Source organism: Hyphopichia burtonii, assembly GCF_001661395.1.
Source record: "Hyphopichia burtonii NRRL Y-1933 unplaced genomic scaffold HYPBUscaffold_5, whole genome shotgun sequence".
Classification (NCBI taxonomy): Eukaryota; Fungi; Ascomycota; class Pichiomycetes; order Serinales; family Debaryomycetaceae; genus Hyphopichia; species Hyphopichia burtonii.
The window spans coordinates 666311-681422 of NW_017963732.1; the positions used below are offsets into that span (position 1 = coordinate 666311).

The following is a 15112-nucleotide window of genomic DNA, read 5'->3' on the forward strand; positions in this document are numbered from 1 at the left end:
CGAGGATCAGATATTTAATATAACAGAAGAGCTTGATGAAGATGGGAACGTTATAAATTCAAGTTTGAAAGAAGAAAATGGAGCACAGAAGGAAGAAGAGAAAGAAGAGCAAGAAGAGAAAAAGATTGAAGAAATCAATGACTCTAACGATGAAATAAATCAAATAAATGAACTATTTGAGGATATGGAAATTATAAATAAAAAGGATATTGACCAAGAAATTGATAAGATGACTCAAAGTCAATTAGTTGATCAAGATGAATTACTTGAAAAAATAGATGCATTAGATATAGATCCTCAAGAGAAATTCAATTTGAAGAAATTTTGTGTTGAAGAGTATGCCAAATTAAAAGAAGAAAAAGCCGAATCCAAAGATCAATTAGATGATGATAAGAAACAAGAAAGAGATGAGATACTTTCCCAAATAATAAAGGAGAACGATCTTGATTTTGAATCGGATAATATTGGAATGACCAGTACACCCAAATCCAATAATCTTGATATTAATGGGAATGATTTAATTGAATTAGAGATTTTGGCCAGTGAATTAAACGAAGAGAATGATTTAGAACAAGACGATGAAGAATGGGATTTTGAATTTGATGACGAAGAAGAAGAAGAAGATTATGCGGATGAATTATTATATGGGAATGCTAAAACCAATTTCATGCCGCTGAGTAGAGACGGATTGAATGATAAACTATGGACTCAAGTATCTGAATTAAGAAAAAAGAAGGAATCGGATGGCAAGCCTACTAAAGAGATATTCAAATCAATTTTAAAACCAATGGAAAGGGTTAAAGAAGAAAAGAAAAAATCGGTTAGGTTTAATGATACTCTTGATATTCAACAAGTGGCTAATATAAGTGAAGAATTGAAACAAATGGCGCAATACAATCAAAGTTTTTCAAGATTTAAACAAGAACGAAATTATCAAAGACAAACCAATGAGCCAATAACCATTGAAAAAGAGGAGGATTTTGAAGAACCACTTAGTGAGTTTATAATTGAGAAGAACGTTGAACCCGAAGAAGAAGACGATCAAGTGGGGGAAGATGAATATTATGATAGCGATTCATTTAGTTTAGAAGTTGAAGAAGCCGCCAATTTTACCAGTTTCGAAGAGACGAGTTCGGAGTTTATTGAGGATGAGATCAGAATAAGCGAGCCCAAGTATGCTAATAAGATACTGGTTAAGGATGAGTACGAGAAGGAAGACGAATTCATCAACCGACAAAAATTGATGGAGGAATCGATCCGAGAGAATGAGGATATGCCTAAGAAGGTATCTAAATTCAAAGCAATGAGAGGGAAAAAGGGTGTTAGTGATGTTGAAAAAGATGACAATGTTGTTAGTGATATTGTTGAAAAAGATGACAGCGTTAGTGATGTTATTGAAAGAGAGTTTAATGATAACGTTGTTAGTGATGTTGTTGAAAAAGACGACAACGTTAGTGATATTGGGGAACCGATCGGAGAGAATGAAGATATGCCTAAGAAGGTATCTAAATTCAAAGCAATGAGAGGGAAAAAGGGTGTTAGTGATATTGTTGAAAAAGATGTTGCTAGTGATATTGTTGAAAAAGATGTTGCTAGTGATATTGTTGCAAAAGATGTTGCTAGTGATATTGTTGAAAAAGATGTTGCTAGTGATATTGTTGAAAAAGATGTTGTTAATGATATTGTTGAAAAAGATATTGTTAATGATATTGTTGAAAAAGATATTGTTAATGATATTGTTGAAAAAGATGTTAATGATATTGTTGATGTTATTGAAAGAGATAATGACAACGTTAATGTTAATGACGTTGGCAATGAAAAGAAAGTTTCTAGATTCAAATCCATGAGACAGGCCAAGCCCAATAAGACAAAGAGTCAACCAAAGAGTCAACCAAAGAGTCAACCAAAGAGTCAACCAAAGAGTCAAGATACAAAGAGTCAAGATACAAAGAGTCAACCAAAGGGTCAAGATCTAAATGAAGTACTGGTGGATTACGGTGGCATCGAAGATATGGATACCATGGCCCGTGCATACGTGCTAGGGGCCTACGACGACGATATCATGACCGAAGGCCCGGTAGTCGACAAAGTGGAAGACTTCGAGGTGCTCAACAAGATGATCAACAGCTTCCAACAAGAAGAAGAAGACGAAGACACCAAGCAAAGAAGAGTGGAACAGCGAAAGAAACAACTCAAGTTGAAAAACATGAATCAATACGACGAGAAATTAGACGTCATTGGCGGAGAATACTCCGAAGAAGAAGAAGAAGGCGATGAAATCATGACGGATGACATCATCGAACGAGAAACCAACCACGTCAACTCGAACATCGAGGACGAGATCCTAGGACAAGAAATCAAAGACAATTATAACAGAATGAGACAAAAGATGATTTTCGAACGCGGAGGCTACTTGCAGAACGAGCAAGAACAGGAATTCGAGTACCACCAGTCGCCGGTGGTGGACGAACAGGGTAATCCTGTTCGAGTAAGTCGTTTCAAAAGCAAACGATTGGGGTTGTAAACAACGAAAACTTGACAGAATTGTGGGGTTGAAAAGTGGGAGCAATTTCCGGGGTTTACCACTAGTACTTTATATACCTTGTAATGCCAGTACCACCACTCCACCAAACCGTAGACCCACTGTAGAGACGCTGTAGAGACTGCAGACACCGGCATAGTCATAGATACATATCCTATACACCATACATCGTACCCACCTTGCACAGACTTCCGTTTGTCCTGCGATCCCCAGACTGCTGAATATTCCTTTAAGACTCCGACGATTAAACTCCGAACGGTTACCAGTTTCGAGGGTACAAACCCTTGTGGTCGTACCACCCTTAGTCTTGGGCCTACGCCTACAGACTCACCGGCTCACCATCCTCCCGTCAAGCTACTGCAACAAGAGACCACTGGCAGGGCCCCGGGAAAGGAGCATCCGTGGACGGTGCCCGTCTGGGGTGACATCGCAGTGGTGTCGGAATGGGCTGCACCGGTTTGTTCCAGGTCGGAGATTTGATCTTTTCCAGTTAGTGTCACCAATCCTCAAGTATCTCTTGCCATTCTTATTGGCTGATCCGGATATTCGATTGTGGATAGACGTGTACCCATTGGTATATATATACCGGGGGATATCTTCTTCTTTCTGGCTCCCGTCTTCTTCATAACTGTCCATCGTTGAATTTTTCAAAAGCAAACATAAAGTAAACCCATACCTCTCTCCCCCAGAGTGTCCCCCCTCCTTTGCTGCTAACTGTTTTTGTTGAGAGACACCCTTTTTTTAAGTTATTCAACATTTTTCAATAATTGGTTTGTGTAAAATCCAACACTAATACTCCACATTTAGCTATATATATATATATCCTTGTGTTTGCCTATACTTATACCTATCATTTTGTACAGACCCTAGACAATGAGTTCCATTCTTAAATCCAGAGTTAGATACGCTCCATACTTGAATAAATTGAGAACTGCTGAACAGTGTGTTGAGTTGTTCAAATCCGGCCAATACTTGGGCTGGTCAGGATTCACTGGGGTTGGTGCTCCAAAAGTTATTCCTTCGGCCTTGGCTGATCACGTTGAAAAAAACAACTTACAAGGTCAGTTGGCCTTTAACTTATTTGTTGGTGCTAGTGCTGGTCCCGAAGAAAGCAGATGGGCTTCCAATTCGATGATTTTACGTAGATCTCCTCATCAGGTTGGTAAGCCAATTGCCCAAGCCATTAACGATGGTAGAACCCAGTTTTTCGATAAGCATTTATCGATGTTCCCGCAGGATTTGACCTATGGTTACTATACCAAAAATAAAGAAAACGATTTATTGGATTATACCATTATTGAAGCAACCGCCATAACTGAAGATGGGGCCATTATCCCGGGTCCGGCCGTTGGTGGTACTCCGGAAATGGTTTCTTGTTCGGATAAAATCATTATTGAAGTTAACACCGCCACTCCTTCGTTTGAAGGGTTACATGATATTGATATGCCAATAAATCCTCCTTTCCGTCCGCCATATCCTCACACTTCTACCGATTATAAAGTCGGGGTCAATGCGGTCCCCGTGGACCCTTCTAAGGTTGTTGCCATTGTGGAATCAACCACCAAGGATAAAGTTCCTCCAAATACTCCTTCGGATGCCGTTTCTCAAGGTATTGCTGATCATTTGATTGAGTTTTTCAAACACGAAGTTAAAATGGGTAGATTACCAGAAAACTTGCATCCATTACAATCGGGTATTGGTAATATTGCTAATGCCGTTGTTGAAGGTTTGGCTAAATCTGAATTCAAAAATTTAACTGTTTGGACTGAAGTCTTACAAGATTCTTTCCTTGATTTCTTTGATTCTGGTTCCTTGGATTATGCTACTGCTACTTCAATTAGATTAACTGAAGCCGGTTTTGATAGATTTTATGAAAATTGGGATAGTTTCTCCAAAAAATTATGTTTAAGGTCTCAAGTTGTTTCCAATTCTCCAGAAATTATTAGAAGATTAGGGGTTATTGCCATGAATACCCCAGTTGAAGTTGATATGTATGCTCATGCCAATTCAACCAATGTCATGGGTTCAAGAATGTTGAATGGTTTAGGTGGTTCGGCTGATTTCTTAAGAAATGCTAAATTATCAGTCATGCATACTCCTTCTGCTAGACCTTCGAAAACTGATCCAACCGGGGTTTCTTGTATTGTTCCAATGGCTACTCACGTTGATCAAACCGAACATGATTTGGATGTCATTGTTACCGAACAAGGTTTGGCTGACTTAAGAGGTTTATCTCCAAAGGAAAGAGCTCAAGAAATCATTAATACCGTTGCCCATCCTGATTATAAAGATCAATTACAAGATTACTTTGATCGTGCAACTTTCTACTGTAAGAAAAATAAAACTTTACACGAACCTCATATTTTGAAAGATGCCTTCAAAATGCATATGAATTTACAAGAAAACGGTTCAATGAAGTTGGATTCCTGGGATAAAAAATTTTAAATAATTTAAATAGTTGTATTTAAAATAAAAGATTATTTATTAGTTATTACTACGTCTTTGTATATACTACTTTGTTTTTTTTTTTTTTTTTTTTTTTTTTGTTTGTCTCTCGAGGGTACGGGTGTTTTCGGATTTTCGAACAACTGGAGTCTTCTAGAAAAATTAGAGAAAAATTTTAATTTCTTTATATATCACCGGTCAAACTTGACAGTATATTCAACAAAGACTTCATCGGCAATGAAACCAAGCTTATTGAAGGCTGCTACAAGATTCACTGGTAACCTTACCAGAAGAAACCTTGGTCCTCGCATAATAACAAGAAATCTACATACCAAGATTGATTGTAAAAGATTATTTCATTCTTCATCCCGTCAATTATTAAACGTTGATCCTTATAAAACTTTGGGAGTCGATAAAAGCGCCGATGCCAAAGAAATCAAAAGGGCTTACTATCAATTGGTTAAAAAATACCATCCCGATGTTAATAAAGAAAAAGACGCTGAGACCAAATTTCATAAGATTCAAGAATCTTATGAGTTATTAAGTGATAAAGATAAAAGAGCTCAGTATGATCAATTTGGCTCGAGTGCTTTCGATGCCAACGGTAATTCCAATCCATTCGCCGGTGGCGGTAATCCATTCGCCGGTGGCGGTAATCCATTTGGTGGTGCCAGTGGGTTTGGTGGTATGGGATTTGATTTTGAAGATTTATTCAAGCAAGCTTTCACTGGTGGTAGAGGTGGTAGAAGTGGTAGAGGAGGAGATGGCTTTGTCACTTCTCATGTTGGTGACGATATTGAAGTTTTAAAGTCAATCAAATTCAAAGAATCAATTTTCGGTACTAAAATTAATATCAATTATAAAGCAGTTTCAAGTTGTGGTACTTGTAAAGGAAGTGGGTTGAAAACCGGTAAGAAAAAATCAACCTGTCCAACTTGTCATGGTACTGGTCAAAGTACTCATATAATCGGCGGGTTCCATATGGCTTCTACTTGTAATACTTGTCAAGGTAGTGGGGTTACTGCTCATAAAAACGATCAATGTAATTCTTGTCATGGTAATGGGGTTGAAGAATCTCCAAAACAAGTCAGTGTCGATATTCCTCCAGGAGTTAGTGATGGTACTAGATTAAGAATTCCCGGTGGAGGTGATGCTCCATTCGTTACAAAAGATCCTTATACTCATATTGAAAATGGGGATTTGATTATTAGGGTTCATGTTGAAAAAGATTCAATCTTTAATAGAGTTGGTAATAAAATTCAAATTAACCACGAAATCCCAATGACAACTGCTTCATTAGGTGGTGAAATTATTGTTCCTACCATTGATGGAGAAAAAATTAAATTGAAAATCAGACCTGGTGTTCAAAACGGCCGTACCTTAACTATTCCTGAAAAGGGGGTTCCATTGAATCGTAATGTAAATAATAGAACTGATATGGATGTGATTTTAAATGTTAAAACTTTAATCCCTGAAACTCCAATTCAAACCGCTTTATTAGAGGCTTTGGCCGATGCTTTCAACGATAAAACTGCTAAGAGAACCGATGCTCACTGGAAATTAGATTTGGAAGATGAACCTTCAAATGATGATAAAATTGATAAAACTTTCGACGAAAAAGATTTACATCCTTCCAAATTGAAGAGAATTGGTAAATTTTTAAATCGTTTTTTCAATTTAAAAGATGACGATAAGAAATAATGATAATGATATTGAAATAGTATCCCTGTACATAGATCTTTGATTTTTTTTTTTCATTTGTATATATCCTACTAATCTTTGTATAAAGGGTTCCAAATATTTATTCAACCTGTGAAAAATACATCACAACCTGTAAAAAAACCAACACAACGTGTAAACAATAATCTGTAAAATTCCCAACACAACCTGCAAAACCCACCGTTAGACACAAAAGCCCAAACACCAACACCAACACGATTTACGAAAAATGAGAATTTCGCGAAAAAACCACTGCAAAAAGACGTGTTTTTGTTGTTTTTCGTTTTTCGTGTTGATCTTTGGCGGCTAAATTTAAACTACTTCTTCTTTATTGATTATTCATTGGAATCACCACGGCCACCTGTTGTGCCGCCTAACACTGGGAATGGGTCTCTCGCTGAGGCCTTCTGGAAGCAAGCCCTGTTTGTAAATGCCACCTGGGAACAGAACATGATGGGAATTGAGAATTTTCAGCTTTGCTCGTCACCAAGATCAAGGCGGTTAGCTCTTTACACGAGAATATGTAATACCTTCTGTAACGTTTCAACGATTGATTCTCGAGTCAGTCAATTTCAACCTGATGTATCCTTACTAACAATTGTCTAGAAGCTTGGGATCTAATAATAACTTGATTGGAGGCATCCTCCTTACAGGTTGTTTATAGGCTTTTTGGTAAATTTAACCCTTTCGGGAATTTGCAATCGATTCAGATATCAAAGCGTGTCATTGTTTTGAAGGTGTCAGCTATTGATATAGCTTTCAATACAAAGATCATAACACCCTTTCGCTTCGTTTGTTCCAATGTTCAGTATCCCACAATCAATGTGATCCATTCTCGTAATAAAGTCTATTCTTTCTACATTTGTCTAGACCTCAACTTACGTTCTTCATATCTTTTATCTTTCGTTTACCGATGAGAATTTGTTCTTTTACATGCCGGTCTGCCCATTGAATAAACAACAACCTTTTGTTATTGTTTACCTTTGACTTAACCTTCCTTTCTTTTTTGTCATTGTTTTGAGTCGGTTTTGTTAATGGATTAGATCCTTTACCTAGCTGTTTCTAACATTTACAAGGTCCCATCTTTGCATTTGTGATTGAATACTTAATTTCATCTTACGGGGTCCCATTTAGGGAGTGCATTAGAAAGGCCTCATGTCTTTTCCGGTAACTTTATTTATTCATTCAGTTGTGCCCTCCACATATATATAGTCTCTTCTACGCCCCGTCTCCAAAGACATTGGTTCATAATACTAAAGTTGATTCCACTCTTTTGATTTTTTTTTTGATTCTTCTCTTCTTTTTCTTTCTTCTTTTCTTCTGCATCAAAGTCTTTCTTTAATCTTCTTGAGTCTTGATTCTTTCTTGACAACTACAATCTACTCAAGTACCCTACTCAATCAGTTCAAACTTTCCTGATATTCATTCGCTTAAAGGGTAATTTTTTTTTTCATTCCAACTTCTTACGTTCATTATACTTTAATTTATCTTTAAGAAGGAAATAAAATAAAATAAAAAAAAAAGACAGGGAAAAGGAAAATGTCACTCTCTATTCCTGAACAAATTCCTAACGTCAATATCGGAAAGGATTCTAATCTAGAAGACATAACCTTGAATACCCCTAAAAGATCAAATACCGTTACTCTTAGAAATTACCCGAAACCAATACCGCATCATAATATCAATCCCAACAATAATAATGCTTACATACCTTCACCCCTCAAGAGTCAGCTCTCTAGATCCCGCTCTGTCCAATCCAATACCTCAACTGGTTCTTCGTCTTCATTGTCGAATCCTGATAATTCACAATATATTGTACACGTCAATAAAACTCCAAATAATTTAACTCCTTCTCAAAGATTAAAATTAAGAAAAGATCAATTAAATGATTCAATTGCAAAATTTAAACATCCTGCTCCAATCAGAAAATCAGAATTACAATATTGTAAAGAAGATAATGATGACGATGAAATTGACGAAGAAGAAATTGATGAAGATATGTCATTTGCATTTTTCAATGTTCCAATTTCGCAACCATTAACTTCTTTAGCAAATAAAGAAAAATTCACTTTTGCTAATAATGATCGTAAATTTTCTTTCACAACTGCTACTGAATCTACTCGTACCTCTTCAATACTAAGTCATGATAGTTTTGTCGATACTGAATCTAGTTGTGATCATGAAATAATGACAATGAATGATAAGGATAAAGTTTACCAAAATACTAATTCCATTCATTCTACTTCTTCCTTTTTAAGCCAACAGGACATAAATGAATTAAGATTGTCTCAAGATGCTCTAGAATTAACTCTTTTATTCAATCAAACTGAATCAATTCAAATTAATGAAGAATCAAGACAAAAAAGAAAATTACTATCAAGTTTTAAAAAATTAAACCAATCGGTCCCTCCTTCTCCTCATGCCGAATCATTTCTGTCATTAGTGAGTAATTCTAACCAATTACCTCAACAACCTCCACCTCCCGTACCAGTTGCATCATTTTCCAATCAAAAATCCCTCAAGTCTACTCGCTCGGTAAACGATTTAAAGTCTCCTAACAACAAGCCTATGCGTTTGTCTTTAAAATCAAGCTCAAATCCTTCATTACCATTAACAACTAAATCTCTTCCTAAAAGTCAACCTCAATCACCTTCTCAGTATACTTCATTTACAAGACCTACTTGGTTACCTCCTAAATCTAGTAAAGACAAAATGAAACATCAACGTGAATCAGAAACACTTTTAAATCATGCTATAGTATCTGAGAATAAACGCCAGATGCAAATTAGTTCTAATCTCAATAAATTGAATAAATTGAAACAAATAGATTTATTCAAATGGGAAAATGAAATATTACCGAATGGTTCAACCATTAAAACGAAAGATTATAGAAATCAAATTAAAACAAAAGCCGTTAAAGATATGTATTGGCGTGGTTTACCCCCATCTTTAAGATCAAGAATTTGGTGGCAGCAAATTGGAAACTCAATAAATTTAACTCCATCAATTGCCAAAAATTATTGGGAAAAATATAACATGTTTAAATCTCAGGTCAATTCATTTAATCAGTTATTAATTGACCATAACTTGGAAGACTCGGATTTATCAACAATTTCGTCCTTACCAAGTGAGATTAATAATTATATCAATTCTAATCCTTCAATTATTGAGTTCACTCAATTGCATCAAAAAGTAGTTAACGATTTATTTGATACCTTCCCAGATGTGAATTTTTTCCAAAATTCTGATGTTATGGAATTACTCGAACAAACAATTGTGAGCTTCGTTATTTATATGAGTGAAACAATTAATAAAGTCAATTTTACCAAAACTAATAAAATTATCACCAATTACTATTTTACCGGTTTGAACAATTTGGCTGCTTTATTATATTATAATTATCGTGATGTATACATGTCATTCACTAGTTTATGTAACATGTTTACTCATAACCAACTAATGAATATCCTCATAACACATCAAATGGAATCAATTGAGTTAAACAAAACCATTCTATGTGATTTGTTTGGAGACTTGTTCATGAATAAATTCGAAGCGGTTTTTCAAAAAAGATTAAATAGATTATCGTGTCATTTCAAAATTATCGGATTATCATCAGTTGAATATTTACCGAATTTATTGGTAAGTTTATTTGCTAATTTATTCAATTTCGAATTGAGCAGTCATATATTTGATGTTTGGGTATTTGAAAGTGATGAATTTTTGATTAAAGTACTTTTAGGATTATTGAGTAAAATTTCTCATAAATTGTTTGGGACTAAACAAGAGATAATTGACTTATTGGGAGAACAGAATAGGAAAATACACAACAAAGATAAAGATGTCTACAAATATATAAATGTTGGTTACGATTATGAATTTATGGACTTAGTTAGAAACTGCTAATTTAATTTAATTTAATTTACTCTATTTTTTTTTTTTTTTTTTTTGAACTTTTGAATTTTGTCAATTTGAAACTAATATTAGTTTATATTAAGTATTATTTAAGACTAAAATACAATTTTGCAACCAATATGCTGTAGACTTCTTTATTAAGAATAACTAGAAAATGCAAATGATGAATTATATTACTTATGAAAGAAATGAAAAACGTTAACATAATGAATGGAGAAATAATATTATTTTAAATATGGTACAATGAATGATTCATGAGTAAATACAATAATGATCTTAAATTATTGTTTGGCGTTATTGATGGCACTTAAGAGGTTTTTACCATCATCTGGAGTTTTGACTTTCATGACAAAAGTTTCGATAGATTTATCATCTGGATTGATGGTAGGAACTCTAACCAATGACCCATTGCCAATGGTGTCATAAATCATATCTTTATTAATTGAAGTATTCAATAAAACCCTTAAACCACCTTCTGCTCTGACTAAAATTCTTGATTTATTGGTTTCTTTGTTTTTCAAAACCTTCAAGTCACCTAAACCTTTAGAAGTGTATGGGTTTGCAGTATTAGATGCATCGAATAACATGAGTTTAGTTTTCTTTTCAAATAAAACTTCTTCATTTTCTTCCCCTGTAGATGGTGTATCAATTTTTTCGTTGGACAAAGACCCAACCGGTTTGAAGTCACCACCGGTTTCTTCTTCAGGGACTAATTCGCTTTCTTGTTTACTTGAGTCTGCATTATTAGTTTGATTGTTAGACGAAGCTCCGAAGTTGAAGCCAGCGCTACCGCCGAATGGTTTGGATGAGGTTGCAGAAGAACCGAAGTTAAAAGCTGGTTTCGATAAACCAGACAAAGGATTCTCAGTACTTGGTTTTGTTCCGAAAGCATCAGACCCTTGAAAAAGCGATTTTGGTTGATCGTCTTTCTTTTCATCGGAGGAGCCAAAGGTGAAAGGTTTCGAGCTAGAATTGAAAGAGAAAGGTTTGCTTGCTTCAGCAGGTTTGGCACCAAAAGAAAAAGCAGGTTTTGATTCATCTTTATTTTCTTCAGCAGGTTTGGCACCAAAGGAGAAAGCAGGCTTTGAATCTCCAGCAGGTTTAGCACCGAATGAAAAAGCAGGTTTTGGTTCTTCTTTCTTTTCTTCAGCAGGTTTAGCACCGAAAGAAAAAGCAGGTTTTGGTTCTTCTTTCTTTTCTTCAGCAGGTTTGGCGCCGAAAGAGAATGGAGGCATTGATTCATCCTTCTTTTCTTCAGCAGGTTTGGCACCGAATGAAAAAGCAGGTTTTGAGTCCCCAGCAGGTTTTGGAGTAAATGAGAAAGCGGGTTTTGATTCATCTTTCTTTTCTTCAGCAGGTTTAGCACCGAATGAAAAGGCAGGTTTTGAATCTCCAGCAGGCTTAGAACCGAATGAAAAAGCAGGTTTTGCTTCTTCTTTCTTTTCTTCAGCAGGTTTGGCGCCGAAAGAGAATGCAGGTTTTGGTTCTTCTTTCTTTTCGCCTTGTTTAAGGAAGCCGAATGGATTTGGTTTTGAATCGTCATCATTATTTGCTTGAGAGCCAAATTTGAAGCTTGGTTTAGTTGAGTTGTTTTCCTTTGGTGTATTATTAAGTTTGAAAACATCGTCTTTGATCTGTTTATTGAACGTGAAGCTAGGACCTTTAATTTCCACTTCGGATTCGGAATCAGAATCGGAAGAGGGCTTTTTAGTTGGTTTGGGACCAAATGTAAAAGGAGATTTTTTCACTGTTGGTTTAGATGCTAAAGTGAATTGAGGTCCTTCAACCTTTACTTCTTCTTCTTCTGATTCGGAGTCAGATTCTTTAGATTGTTGAGTAGTGGATTCGGGGACCTTTGGTTTCACAGGTAAGCTAGGGGTTGAGCCACCAAAACTAAACCCATTAGAAGGTGGAGCTGCTGAACTTGATGTAGAGGGGGCCTGGTGTTGTTTTTTATTAACATGTCCCAAGGATTCTTCTTGAAACTTCTTTTCAATGTCTTCATAATAAGAGACATATTTTTTGGCAATTGCACTGAAGTTGGCAACGGTACCTGGCTTATTTGCTTTGAGTATTTGATCAACAAATTTATCGTTCAATGCTTTGATTTGAGCATGTTTATCGGAAGATGCATTGGCTGTTGAAGAGTTGTTCGATGAAAAAAGCCCCCCGGCGTTTGGTGCAGCATTTGCAAACGCATTACCAAACGCTGATGGTGTGCTAGATGGTTTAGGCTTGAAAGAAAACGTACTAGTAGCGTTTCCTCTACCTCTTGGTTTAAGAATCTTTCTCTTAGCCATCACATCTGCTGACGCAGTAACGACTGGAGTTGGGTCTTCATTATCCAGACTCACGTCGTGATTGTCCTTTGTAATTTGATCAGCTGCTCCTCTTTTAGCCATCTTAGTATACTATCTTTTGAAGCAATATAGAATAAAGTATCGAATTTCAATGGGTTTATGTCCTTTTATTTTATTTTATTTTATTTTTTTTTTTCATCTCAGTCAAAATGCACGGGTGTTTTAGTAAGGGCTTGAACCCCAACGTGCACGTGCAGTAATTTGAATCCACGTGATATATTGAACTTTCTTCTTCAATTACAGATGTACGGGTGTTTAGAGTCGTGTTTCGACGAGTAAATCTTTTTTTTTTTTTTTTTTTTTCTTTTGAGAGGGAAAAACTTTCTCACTGTAGACTTTGGCTGAGGATATTGAAATAAAAATTTTATAAGACCTTTTTCATAATCTTCTTTTGAATCTTTTTAGAAGTTATAAAGAATCGTCAACAACGTATGTTATAAGATAGTCGACAAGTACATAAACAGTGTTAATATTGTCAGAATGGTATCCAGCCAGTAGAGTGTGGGCAGTAAGTGGGCAGTTTGGTGGGAGTGAAAAATTCATCAGGAGTCAAGAATGACTTGGAAAGTGGATGAATAGATATACTAGGGATATTGATCGATAACCTGATGCACAGATTGGGGGTGGTGAAAAGATTAATCAATAGAATAATAATCGATTAATGCATCAGGGAATTCACTGACTATACAATGACTTGAACGGAAGATTCACCTACTAGATTAGGTTCTAAAGAAGAGCTGGAGATATCCTATTCTGCAAGTTGACTCGTTATGTACATATATTTGAAGATTGAAATACTAACATTTTTTTTAGAATGGCTCCAAAGATTCAACAAACTAAAGCTGCTAAAGCTGCCGCAGCTATGGCTGGTGGTAAGAAAGGTAAGAAGAAGTGGAACAAAGGTAAAGTTAAGGATAAGGCTCAACACGTTGTTATCTTAGATCAAGAAAAATACGACAGAATCTTAAAAGATGTTCCAACTTACAAATTTGTTTCTGTTTCCGTCTTGGTTGATAGATTGAAGATTGGTGGTTCTTTAGCTAGAGTTGCTTTAAGACAATTAGAAAAAGATGGTATCATTGTTCCAGTCTTAAAACACTCTAAACAAGCTGTCTACACCCGTGCCAACTAAATTGGTTAACTTGTTAGCTAATTTCCTTTCTATATATAAAATTATAATGAATAATTAACTTTGTATTTTATTTTTTCAAAACTTAAATTGTAGCATTACGAATCTGTTTTAAATAAAAAATTTGAATGGGTTGGATCAAGTAGGGGTATTGGGCCAATCTTGATGGAGTAAAAGCGAAAAAGAAAATTACTGAACACAAGGCACTGTCTTCTTTAACCAACCTAACAAAATCAAGAATTACATAAATGGTATATAGATTCAGGCTATTATCACCACTCAGACAGATGAGTGGTGTTAGCCATGGAATTAGCCGGGTGTTCCAGCGGTCATTTTTCAATATACCATCACCATTTGAAAACCAAAATAAATTGATTGAACATAAAGTTAAAAGTAAGATCAATGCAACTCCGGAGCAAATGTTTGAAATAGTGAGTGATGTATCTAGATATAATGAGTTTGTTCCCTTTGTAGAAGAATCTTTTATAAATAAAAGAGATGCTAACACCAATTTACCTAGTGAAGCAGGTTTGAGGGTTGGATGGAAACAATTTGATGAACGATTTGTTTGTAAATTAACTTGTGATGATAAGATCCCAAAAGTTATTGCTGAATCAATAACGGTATCATTATTTGATAATCTATATACTGAATGGATTTTTAGAAAAATACCAACATTAAACGTTAATCAGGAATCAAATTGTGAAATTGAATTAATTTTAAAGTATAAATTTAAAAATCCATTATATAATACCATAAGTTCAATTTTTCAAGAACAAGTAACTCAAATTATGTTAAAAGCATTTACTAATAGAGCCACTCAATTAAAATTACAAAAAAAATTTAAGGATAGACAAGTTAATTTTAATAAAATTAAGTAATTCATAGACATGTATATAATTTTAATGAATAAATGAAAAAATAAGCAAAATGACCATATTTACATTAACAAGAAAGTAATAAGAAATAGTAAAAATACAGAAAATTTGAAAGAAAATAACG

At 35.1% G+C, this 15112-nt stretch overlaps 7 protein-coding genes across 7 annotated transcripts; 6 read left to right on the plus strand and 1 right to left on the minus strand.

The window, feature by feature from the left end:
- The first annotated feature begins 409 nt into the window (after positions 1 to 409).
- On the plus strand, positions 410 to 2628 carry HYPBUDRAFT_153361 (uncharacterized protein). The gene has a single exon (XM_020221504.1). The coding sequence runs from the start codon at positions 470 to 472 to the stop codon at positions 2522 to 2524; it is 2055 nt and encodes a 684-aa protein (XP_020075668.1). The 5' UTR covers positions 410 to 469; the 3' UTR covers positions 2525 to 2628.
- A 787-nt stretch (positions 2629 to 3415) lies between these two features.
- ACH1 (acetyl-CoA hydrolase) lies at positions 3416 to 4987 on the plus strand (the record flags this gene model as incomplete). The annotated part of the gene is made up of 1 exon (XM_020222307.1): positions 3416 to 4987. The coding sequence occupies one exon, from the start codon at positions 3416 to 3418 to the stop codon at positions 4985 to 4987; it is 1572 nt and encodes a 523-aa protein (XP_020075669.1).
- Positions 4988 to 5224: 237 nt separating this feature from the next.
- MDJ1 (Mdj1p) lies at positions 5225 to 6688 on the plus strand (the record flags this gene model as incomplete). The annotated part of the gene is made up of 1 exon (XM_020220209.1): positions 5225 to 6688. One exon carries the CDS (start codon positions 5225 to 5227, stop codon positions 6686 to 6688), a length of 1464 nt encoding a protein of 487 aa, XP_020075670.1.
- Positions 6689 to 8245: 1557 nt separating this feature from the next.
- HYPBUDRAFT_149454 (uncharacterized protein) lies at positions 8246 to 10612 on the plus strand (the record flags this gene model as incomplete). The annotated part of the gene is made up of 1 exon (XM_020220210.1): positions 8246 to 10612. The coding sequence occupies one exon, from the start codon at positions 8246 to 8248 to the stop codon at positions 10610 to 10612; it is 2367 nt and encodes a 788-aa protein (XP_020075671.1).
- A 221-nt stretch (positions 10613 to 10833) lies between these two features.
- HYPBUDRAFT_153362 (nucleoporin) lies at positions 10834 to 13060 on the minus strand. Its single transcript, XM_020221505.1, has one exon. The coding sequence runs from the start codon at positions 13021 to 13023 to the stop codon at positions 10903 to 10905; it is 2121 nt and encodes a 706-aa protein (XP_020075672.1). The 5' UTR covers positions 13024 to 13060; the 3' UTR covers positions 10834 to 10902.
- A 309-nt stretch (positions 13061 to 13369) lies between these two features.
- On the plus strand, positions 13370 to 14160 carry RPS25B (40S ribosomal protein eS25). The gene has a single exon (XM_020221506.1). The coding sequence runs from the start codon at positions 13796 to 13798 to the stop codon at positions 14111 to 14113; it is 318 nt and encodes a 105-aa protein (XP_020075673.1). The 5' UTR covers positions 13370 to 13795; the 3' UTR covers positions 14114 to 14160.
- A 108-nt stretch (positions 14161 to 14268) lies between these two features.
- HYPBUDRAFT_141206 (ubiquinone-binding protein) lies at positions 14269 to 14991 on the plus strand (the record flags this gene model as incomplete). Its single annotated transcript, XM_020219784.1, has 1 exon — positions 14269 to 14991. The coding sequence occupies exon 1, from the start codon at positions 14359 to 14361 to the stop codon at positions 14989 to 14991; it is 633 nt and encodes a 210-aa protein (XP_020075674.1). The 5' UTR covers positions 14269 to 14358.
- Positions 14992 to 15112: the final 121 nt, after the last annotated feature.